Genomic DNA, 11,778 nt, shown 5'->3' on the forward strand with positions numbered 1-11,778 from the left:
AAATCTTAGCATCTTTCTCAGAGCGGCGAACTATGAACGGAACCATAGAGCTGATATATCACTATTTCAGCTCTATGAATGGAACTGCTATTTTGAGTGATTGTATAAATTGGAATCATTCAATTAATTTTCAAAGTGATAAGGGATGTCGATAGTTAAAGTTGAAGATAGTAAATATGATGAAACTATTGTAGTTTCTTAGATAATTTTAACAGAAAATAAATATTGATGCTTGTTCTTTATAGACCGTCTTTGATGACCAACTTATTGGCTAAAGATATCGACAGTATTTCATACTATTTAAGTTTCTTATGATGTTTGTTCCCCTTGAATTTCTTTAACCAAGGTATTGGGCTGCCGCATATTTTTACTAAGTTCCATGTTGGAAACTCGATTTCACTGAAGAACCTTCGTGTAAACAGGTCTCGTACACGTTAAATTTGGTCGGTGTCAAATATCCTCCCGATGGTGTGGGGCAAATGGTTGGAGAGTGAGGTGCCAGCTCAGGTATCATCCTCGTCATCTGACCACGGTTTGAGATTACAAATTACGAGATTTCTCTAAAATAGTTCTAATTTTCTACTGAAATAAGACGTAATATAACTAAACTAAACACAAGCAATTTATTAAACATTTGAATAGCGAAAGAGATTTAATTCAATCATTTTAAGAACCGTGTACCTAATCTGCATTTTGCAGTCTATACATCTCAATCTGTGTCGCAGGGAATGGGGAATATAAATGATCCGGGCACCATCGAAACTATGAATTGTCATGCCAACTACGAATAATGTCTTTTTTTTTTTAATAGATAAATACGATGACGCTTCGAAATAAATTTTGCCGTGCCTTAAGCGCCGCTTATACGTTTTTCTACCTCAAGGGGCGAAAATATATTATACACCATGCGCCACTTACCATCCCTACACCATTGATGCATTTGCCTAATTAAAGGTTTGTGATCATACCAAATATTTGATCATAAATGTGAAAGTAGACATAACATCTATTAATATAGTTCACGAAACTTTTAAAAAGATGCGTGCATCAATTATCCATCATTATTTTAATTAAATTTCAGTTGCATATATTGTATAGAAGACACGTAATTTGAAAATACATTCTTTTTTTATAGACACACTAAAAAAATCAAAATTACATAGCACACTAATGAAGCTGAGAGAATAAGGACAAAGAATTATCATCCAAGTAAACAATAGAAAAGAACAGCAGTGTTTAAAAATTATCAAACAATAAAAAATATCGGAAAATCGAAAGAAAAGTAAAGAAAGAAAAAAAGCTAGGAAGATAATGCTCAAAGAGATAAGTTTCTTAGATCATAATTCTAACAATGGAAAAAAAAATTAAAGTGGCTAGATGATTGGATGTCGAGAAGCAATAGGTTTGAATCTTTATCATAACAATGAAAAGTATTGTAAAATGTGTTTAACAATTTTTGAAATTAAAGGAGGGAGGGGACTGTACAAAAGGGATATCATTAAAAAGATATTTAAAGAAAATTAATAAAATTAACTGACGTTTTTCATGTGATACTACTTTAGAAGACTAACATGGAAAACATCTTTTTTGCTTGATTTTTAATTAAAATTCAAATGTGTCAATAAAAATGTCATTCCAAATCGCACATTTTCTTATTCCAAAGCATGTTTACGCCCTTTTTAGTACCTCTGAATTCAACGATCTGCTTTGTAGAGCTCATATACTAGACGGATATTATCATTTTTTTTAACAGAGATTATTAATGCGTGGTGACCTCGTGGCAGTCTTGAATTCATTACCGAAAGGTCCATGAAAAACATCGTGCCACGTGTATGGACTTGAGGCACGTTTATTCCATTGAGAGAAGTGTGGAAAAGCAGTTTTTGTGTTTAGATATGTTTTTTTTTAATGGCTAGTTGCTTTTGTTGACCAGATAGGCAGAAATATTGAGTGCAATTAAATCTCTTATACCTAAATTGATGATTAACTCTCTTGTGATTGACTAAGCTAAGCATAGCATTTAAATATCAAATTGCGACAATATTAAAATCGGTATTTTAATAATTTTAAACCTGTTTTGTTCATTGTGTACATGAACCTTCCTAATAGAATTGAGTTAGATAACAAATACAGTTCCATTAAAAAAGTAGCGTCTGATCAATTTATTTTAAAATGCTTATTAAATTAATTGCTCATTAAACGCAATTTCATTTAGAATTTCTCATGTAAATTGCGCGGATATTTATCAGAATCTTAATTCCTTAACTTTCAACAATGGTAGAGAATAACGCGATTAAATATTTGATGAGACTATGAAAACAATTCAAATTTCATAGAAATAATGAAATCTGATATGTTAAAAACAATGCAATATATATTTTCATAAAATTGTCAAAGTTCAGAAAAAAAAGTTGTTGGCTATTAAATTGGTACCATTAAAAATACAATTTATAAATTATATTTGTATAATAATATTATAGAGATTATCAGGAAAAAATCTCCTTAAATAATTTTTAATTATTTAAAATTTTAAATTGGCACCAAGGTGCACATTCTCACAGTTCAAAATATATATGTTCCAACTTTGGCACTAATGACTTGGCTAAAGTAATATTGTTTGGCGCCATAATGGTCAGATGTGGTGGTTTTTGCGAGAAAAAAAAATTGGTAGTACCTCTATGTCAAACAATAAAAAATAAAAAAATTTTTTTTTCAGCTGCATACTATTTCTCCTTTATTACTAATAGAATGGAAATTTTTTAACAGATTTTCACAGCTGATAATCGAGAATTTGTCAAACTAAACACTATAATACAGCATGGTGGTAATATGTCACTAAATAAGCTTAAGTGAAATTTTTACGCTGTTAATCAACTTTACATGATACTTAGATTTGACTCACTGCTGTTACAGCGCATCCAGACAATGGACTTCACCCCCGCATTTTTCCGCCATTGTGTCATTTTTATCAAGAAACCATGATTGTGGTTTTTGTATTTATGATGAAATCTTCCCCGAAAATTAATCATTTTTAGAAGTTTGGAATTATTCTTATCAAAATCAGACTTGAAAGTAATTATTGCCTCAGAGATAAGAGAATGTATGCCTGAATATTTTAATGGAATTTTTGAACAAATTATTGGATATGTAAAGTTATATTTGAAATTTGAAAGAAGCTTGAGAAACGAGAGGCAAAATGGAATTTTTCTCCTTTCAAACATTATTTAATTAGTGTTTTTTTTTTAAATAAATATAAGAAAAAGAAGCAAAAAATGTTGTTAAAATTTTTTTTAAAATTTAAAATCAAAGAATCTGAAAAATACGTAAAAGGATTAATGTATAGAAATACAAGTTAAATGCAAGAGTTTATGATCAGTAGTTGACGTTGGTATATAAAATATGGAATTTAAATTCACTGAAGTTTTTGATAATAAATAGTTGATTTAACGTCTGAGTAAATATCTGATGTTGGAAATCAACAATTCGCTCTCCCAAGACCTTTACACTGCTGACTTGGGAATTCACCGATTATAATCAAACAAAACTTTGTTTAAAAAATATAGTCATTCAGCTTGTCTCACTTATTTTCATATTTGATAATCTTTATATTTATTCAATGATACAAACTTATGATTGCTCTTTTGATGCTGCGATTGTTAAATTAATTTTTATTTTCTCGTATAAAAAATATTCCGAGAGATAGTAGTTTCTCCCAACTTTCTCTCACGCTCCCTAATAAAGACGTCATCCCCCCTTTTCTTGTATAAAAATTGTGAGCCTTGGGCAAGGCAGTGATCGGAAACAGTACTCAGATTTTTATATTCAGTGTGCCACACATTCTTCGGGTGATTGAAATCAAAGCGTTGCGCTTTTGAATTTCATTTACATGGGTGCGAATGATAGACGGTGAAATCGTGGATGGATTTAGTTCAAAACATGATACGAATCTGCATTTCAGTTCAAAAACTATGTACCAAATGTTTACAGCTATTTCCGTTTTCTAGTTAGCGTGTTCACTTGCACTCGGACACACAAATAAACTTCCTGTGAATGGATTTAGCTCAAAATATGAAAGAAATATACAAATTTAATATTGAAGACCGCATAGCAAATTTCATACATCTAGCTAACATTGTTTTACTGTTATCGTAATCACAGATAGACAGATATAATTTCAAAAACATGTTTTTCGGATAAAGGGCCTAAAATTTGAAAATTCATTAAAATCTCGAGAACGAATTCTCATATGATTAAAAAAGTTTCTATTTGTGTTTTTAGTATATGAGAAAATAAACTTTTTGATCTTGAGATTACAATGAATCTCCATGTTTCAGATCATTTTGATACATAAAAACACATTTTTGAATTTATGCCTGTCGATCAGTGAACACGAAAATTCAATAACTTAGGGAACAAAAATTTGTGTGAGGTTTTTTTCACGAAATTTGAAATTTCAGATTTCAATAAAATTTTAGATGAGGTCTGTGAGTAGAAAATTTGTCCGCCCATGTCCACGTAAATGCGTTAACTCAAAAATGGAATTAGTTAGATGAATAACATTATTATTTAGATTTAACATTAGAATTGCAGATCTCTGTCAAATTTTGGACCAAATCCGGCAAAGAATTGGCAATCCGTCAAGACTGCATAGTTTCGAGTTCGTGAGCGCAGAAACTTGAAGATGTAATGACTTAGTCAAATGAAATTTGGTGTTCCAACATTTTAGATCTGTATCAAATTCTTAGTCCAGCTGGTGGAAAAATAGATACCTAAAATAATCCACATTCGATTGTTTCACTGCCATATTGTGCCAATATATGAGAAAGTCGAGGGGAGACTCCTATTGGTCAAATGCTTATGAAGAAATACACGGCAAAATGGCCCGCGTCAGTTAAATTTGTGAATCCTCTTCATATTTTGAATGAAGTACAAAATCATATACAGTAGAAGTTTTAGAGAATTACTAGCAATTATATGCTACATTATATAAGCAAATACGTTTGTCATACGATTGAACCGTCATATGAATTGACTGCATAACTTTCAAAGTTAGAACTGCCTTGTGGAATTTTTTCAACTTCGGAATCGGAAACAACTGCTTTCGAAGTTGAAAAATCGATAGCATCGATTCTCCTTTCGAAGAATCGATAGCATCGAAAATATGTATAAGGCGAATATATGCAATACTATTTTTAACGCTTTTACCATCTACCTTTCAATAAATCACGGCATCTACAGTACATATCAAGAACGAAAGTAGCTTCAAATTGAGAAGGTACTCCGTTAAATCATCAAATTCAGAATACATAAATCTAGTTACGTCATTATTATTATTTGTGTGTAAAGAAAGAGACTGTTTTTTTTTTTTTTTTTTTCATTAGCTGACATTGTTCTAATTTAGAAGTGAATCTGTGAAGTTTTAAAACACGATATTAATCTAATTATTTTAACTTATTTCCGCCAAAAACTTAACTCCAGCAAATGCAGAATTTTTGCTCACGGAAAGGAAAAAACAGCTGCACGTAGTAGAAGAGGAAAACAATATTTCCAAATCCTAGAATGAAGACTAAAATTTCCCAATTTAGGAAGTAAACAATTTTTCCCAGACGTATATGCACGTTGGATTTCACTAATGACTCAAATTTGAAAGGAATTAATTAGTATTTATTTCTCCTGATTCAACAACTATTGTTTCGATTTAAAGAATTCGTAGAGGATTTTCGTATGTTAGTAATTAACGCATATTTTTTGTTTTAACATAATCTTTTGTGGCGTGATCGAAAAAATATAAGAATGAATTGGAAACTCTCATTATATTTTGAGTTTTATTTTTATTTTCACCCATTCATATTCCATAAACAAGCTTGTTATCAAAAATGCAATCTTAGTTGAATTGTTTTGTTATTACCGATGAAATTAATTTATTAATGTTATGCATTTCATTTTATTATTGAATCAACTGTTCTGAAATCGGAAACAAGTATTCTTGAGATATCTGACCTCAAACAAAATTAAAATGTTAATTCTTTGCCTATAAAGTACTGGCTTTATTTTTGTCACTAAATATCAAATCGATCGAGATTTACAACTAGAAGGTCAGAATAGAAAAATAAATCTAAGTATTTCAAATATTATTTAATTCACTTTTAAAATTAAACTACATTTGTGAGATTTTGCCTACTTATAAATGTTATTTGCATATATTATTTACATAGTCTATTTATTCGAGGTAAGAAGCTATATAAATATATTATAAGTATAGATTCTTTTATGTCTCAGATTACATGACAAAACATTGTGTACAATTTTTCATAGGTTTTTCAGTGGTTGTGTGGAACCATTCGTAGCTTTAAGATAAAAAGATGGCGGGCTGCAGATAGAAGATTGGCCAAACTACACATCAAACTTTTCATCATAATTCAAATACTCACACGTTGCTGTTGTACTGAAGTTTGGAGAAAGGGATGTGGGCTCGGTAGTCGTCCTCTTCACCTGACTACAGTTCAGATTGCAAACTCTGTTATCAAAAGTCTTGCAATTTCGATTTGCTAATTTATACAAAACTTTATATCTTTAATACAGTCCCTCTCGTAATCAAATTGTAAACAGAATTATACGTAGCGTTTTTTGAGCAACTTCCGTAAAATAATTAACGCTGAGAATGAAATTGCTTTTCCGAAAATAATAATAATAACTACTAAATTTCCTTTTTAAGATAAAATCATTTTATGCATTCTTTTTATCTCTTTTGATTGATCATCTTGTACTAAGACAGCTGAATTTATTGAGTATAGAAAAAATATTGCTTTTTATTTTTAGCTAATTATTTATTGTTTTAAAAGTAAAATATGCCACATCAAAATAACTTTCATTTAGGAACGAAGAATTTTATTGTAAGAAGTTAATTTCCACAAACAAAAATAATCTTATAAAATGAAGCAAAACAAAACAAACAAAAAAAAAAAAAAACTTCTGACATCTTGATTTTACTATTTATACATCAATGAATTTTAGACTTCTAGGATAAATTTGCTTTAGTCAACAAATATTTCTATAATCAAACTATTCAATTTTAATCCTTTTTTTTTAGTGACTTTTAGAATGTAAACTTTCAAAAATCTAAAAACAATTGGAAAAACACACACACACACCTTACAATGGTCCTTGCTGAATAATGAATTACGATACATCCACGATCTCAATAAATATGTTTTACTTGAAAAATAAAACTGTACGATATAACATTTGTTTAACAAAAATTCTGAATGCAGAAATGCTGGATTTATTTTTCAGTGTTTTTTTTTTTCTATATTCGATAAACAAACAGAACTTAAAAGCAATTTATTTGGAATAAAATTTCATTAAATTATTATTCACTGTAATTACAATGCACTTATTAATTTAAAATACTACTTAACACAAATTATATTGTGTCATGCGATGGGCATCCTACCTATGTCATATTGATATCCTATCTATTCTAACTCCAGCCCAACAAAATCCGATAAAATTGTAATTTTTGTAGACTCACAGATTTGTTTATTGTTGCAACTCATGAACGAACTTCTTTTTTAGGAGATTTCGCGTAACAGCTCCTGTAAACAAACAAAACAAATGCACGCCTTTTCTCAATCTGCAATTTATTACGAAACATCCGGATTCTGATGCAATATTGAAAAGTCTTTGTTTTACCTTTAAAATTTTATATCCATAGACATAAAAAAAAATTCTAAAATATTATTTTGAAATTTTTTGTTTAATATAAATGAAAGAACTCAAATTCTTAATAATTTTATTCTAATTATTTTTTTGGGTAAAATGCAGCACCGCATACGAATGATGATGCCAAATTCGCTCGTTTATTTCAAAAGATTAACCGCAATTTCACTTAGAAGATTTTAATTTTTGTTTTTTCAACTTATAGTTAATGAAATTCAAATTAAGGCAGAATCCTTAGTTAGATATTTAGTATAACTTTTTCAGAAAAAAAAATATTTTGCTATTCCGTTTTTCTCTTAAAAAATATTCGTTACGAATTTTTTGGCGCTGCAATATTTGGCGAAATATGATGAAAGAATGCTGGGTGTCTCGGCAACCCTAGACACTCCGCCATTTTAGATTTGTTGTCAACCTGAAAAGAGATATGTACCTTATGGCTATCGTGTTTTCTTCAGTTGTATTCGAAATGGCAGAAAATACCGTGCTAAGTACCAGGAATTATGATGTTATATTGCGTTCATTTGATAGATTATTTAAAATGCAAAATATTATGAGACCTAAGACAGAAATTTTTATTTATCATCCTTGTTCTACTTGGAATATGATGGCGTCTAAGTGGAGTGTTTACTAAAGGTTTTAAATTATCTTCGTTTGTAAAAAGACTTATTCTTCAACTGTGATAATGTCGCTGAACTTTATTGAAACAATTCTGGAGAAACTTTCACTTAAGGACAGTGGAAATTCTATATTGAAGAATTGGACTGGATCGCAAAGCTTAATAAGCAGTAACGGGAGTTTCAACGATAGTATTTTATTTAAATATCAAGAAGCTCTACTTGAAGCGAATGACAGTTCTTCAACTACCCTTGCAATTAAGCGATCGCCTTTAGAGTCGACTATGTTTCCTTTTCATCATAGTGTATCACCTAATAGTTTGGTAAGTCGTGTTTCTAAGTTGTTTTTTCCTACTGCATCATCATTTCAAGATTACAGTCGTAGGATCCAAGATATAAATACAAATCACAACTTTTCATTGAATAAAATTCGCACAGAAGATAATCTTTGGGAAGAATTTATGCAAGAAGCTTTTAATTTTGCTGTAAATATTAGTGAATACCATTCCAGTTGTAATTATAATCCATATAATTCTGCAAAACAATCCATTGATACATCAGATTTGTCGGACACTGTTGCTAGAATTTGCTCTAGCTCCAGTATCAACAAGGTACCTGACATGGTTGCTGAGTGTTTCGCAGAGAGCTCTCCATCTCACCATATGGAGAAGCATACAATGCCAAAAGTAATTGTTGAAGCTCCAGCATCAAGTTCCAAACAAGAAAAAGGCAAGAAGTTGAGCGAATTAGATATGGCAGTGGTAACTGTCAGTGACAATTCCACTGTTAAGAAAAAAAAGTGTGCTGCTGATAATGGAACTCTGAGTCAAGAATTAGCAAACCGTAAAACAAAAGAACTTCAGAAAAGATCTAAAAACAGAAGACGTAGGCAGAAAAAAGGTAATAAAAATAAAATGCAAAAGAATTCCTCAAGTATCTGCACTGACCAAAATCCAGTGTCACAAAAGCCATGTAAAGTTGAGTCTGCAATGTCTCGAATTGGCTGTGGTCTGATGAACAATGTGCAAAAGTGTGCAAGATCTAATTCTGCTACTCTTTGTAATGTGATAAATATAACAGATAATGCCAACGGTGTTCAAATAATTCTACCTAATATATCATCATTTGTAATTACTGTGGATAGTGCTGGTGATGATTCTGACTGGGATGAAAATAGCGATTCTGAATGGTTGAATGATACTTCAGAATTTGAATTTTCTGGACTTAATGTGGCAAATTTACCTTCTTCAAAACCAAATACTTCACTTCTCTCTGTACCTCAATGCCACGATGAAGATGCAGAAGAATTCCAGTTGAGTATGCTGCTTCATAGAGTTAACAAAGAATGGGATGAAGCTACTAAGGATTTAGATGGAAAGTCAAGATCATCTACAAAGGTAATTCTTTATAGCAATATTTATATAAAATTCTGCTTATGTATTATAAATTAATGGTTATTAGTAGATTAGAGGAAAGAACTAATCTCTGTTCTCAAATTTGAAGTTTGTAAATTTCTGTAATATTAAATTTAACACCTGAACTGCATATTTTGTTACCTAATTAAATGACACCTTTTTATTTGTAAATATATTTTTTATTCATTCCATTAAGACTCCATGGAACACTTGATGCTTATGGATTTTTTTATGGCAGACTATAATGTATGTGAATAATATAATTTTGCCTTATTACTTGAAAATATGATTATTCCTTGCACAAACCATATTTGATCATCACAATTAAAGTTAAATATTTTAGTGCTAAATTATGTAGTGCTTGAAATTTTCTCATGCCTAAGTTTCTTTTGAGTTGTCATATAAAATGCTGGGGGGATCCTATGAAATGAATAGTTTGTATGCTTTTGATAGATAATAGAAGCAAGTGATAATGAATAATAAATCGGTTAATTTAAAATGTATTCCGCATTACCACATTAGATTAAGAATATTTGAATCAATAACTATTTTTATTATTCACATTACAAAGAAGATAATATCTTATTTGTTAACCAATACCTTAATTTACGTAATAGTCCATCATAAATATTAGTGCATAAAATATAAAATGATCCCCCCCTTTCAGTAAATTGAAAGATGTGAATAATTTTTAAGAATAAATATTTATATGATTATAATATAATTAATCTTAAACTGTATTGTTTGTATATTTATATAAGTAAAACAATGAATATGAATCTTTTAGACTAATTATTATTAGCTATCTGTATTGTTTATTAAATAGTAATTTAAATATTGAATTATTTGATAAAGTATTTAATCTAATTGTATATTATACATTGTCTGTTGGCTTATATTTTATTTTCAGTTTTATCATTCTTCTGTATTTTAAATTATAAAATTGAACTGAAAGGTTGGATGATTGATTTAAAATAAATACCTTTTGATAGTTATTCAAAAACCTTATGTTGGTTTATATCTTTCCCTGATAATTAATCCATTCCACCTTCGGTTGTATATATCTTTATCCTTCTTTAGATAGTATATTTGTATGATACGAGTGAAATTATAACTTTTCCTACATTTTGAAGTTCAATTATTTGAATTTTGTAGACAAAAGAGGTTGCTTCAAAATGTACTTTGTAACTTTACAGAAAACTATTTTCAGAATATGATAATTGCTGTTTTTACAAATGATTTAAATTTGCAATTAAGATGTTAAAACTAAATTTAATTTGTTTTGTTGAAAAAATATTTTTGTATTTCAGGTCTCATTTGTTCCTGATGATGAACTTGTGGAAGTTTTGCCTGTAGAAATTTATGAAAGAAAAGGCGAGTGGGAGATGTATGCTGTTGAAAGATTGCGTTTTAAAAGAAGAATTGACGAACTTGAAAAAATAATTTCCCCTTGTCTTACTAGAGAACACAGAGAAAAAATTTTACAGAAATATCCTACAGATTTATGACCTTTGTAAAGTTATATAAATGTATGTCTTTAAAACCATTTGTAAATATAATTTATTGAAGTTGAATAACAAAATATTACTTAATGTCCATAAAATTATATATGTAATATTTGTATATCTGTAAATTTTCTCAGTAAAAAGTATTTTCTAAGCAAAATAGTTTATGAATTTTTGCAATAAAAATTTTAAGTTCTATAAATATTTTTAAGATGTCTTTTTTAAGTAAGCCTCTTACAAGCTGACAAATTTTTGATTAAAATGAAAATAAAAATCGGATGGTTTATATCTAATTGTCTATCTATCAAACAAAATTGTTAACTTTGTTCAATTTGATTAGGTTTTCAAATTTTATTATGCAGGAACTGAGTTCTGTCAATATTTTATTCAGTTGTATTCATTCAGAATCGTTGGTCAAGAATCTTCCTTTGTCTCTTTTATTGTATAGTTACATAAATCTAGCAATTGAAATCTACAAATATGGCCTAAATGTGAACATATAAATAGATTTCAAGAATACTCTAG

General features: G+C 29.3%; 1 protein-coding gene across 1 annotated transcript; it reads left to right on the forward strand.

Moving 5' to 3' along the window:
- The first annotated feature begins 8,048 nt into the window (after positions 1-8,048).
- LOC129976536 (uncharacterized) lies at positions 8,049-11,415 on the forward strand. Its single transcript, XM_056090161.1, has 2 exons — positions 8,049-9,730; positions 11,059-11,415. Exons 1-2 carry the CDS (start codon positions 8,402-8,404, stop codon positions 11,254-11,256), a joined length of 1,527 nt encoding a protein of 508 aa, XP_055946136.1. The 5' UTR covers positions 8,049-8,401; the 3' UTR covers positions 11,257-11,415.
- The last annotated feature ends 363 nt before the right edge of the window (positions 11,416-11,778 follow it).

The sequence above is a fragment of the Argiope bruennichi genome, chromosome 1, assembly GCF_947563725.1.
Source record: "Argiope bruennichi chromosome 1, qqArgBrue1.1, whole genome shotgun sequence".
Taxonomy (NCBI): domain Eukaryota; kingdom Metazoa; phylum Arthropoda; class Arachnida; order Araneae; family Araneidae; genus Argiope; species Argiope bruennichi.

Excerpts from the sequence above, each read along its gene's own strand:
- LOC129976536 (XM_056090161.1), top strand. The coding sequence starts at position 8,402 with ATGTCGCTGAACTTTATTGAAACAATTCTGGAGAAACTTTCACTTAAG. Across the intron at positions 9,731-11,058 it reads AGTCAAGATCATCTACAAAG|GTCTCATTTGTTCCTGATGA; the intron begins GTAATTCTTTAT and ends TTTGTATTTCAG.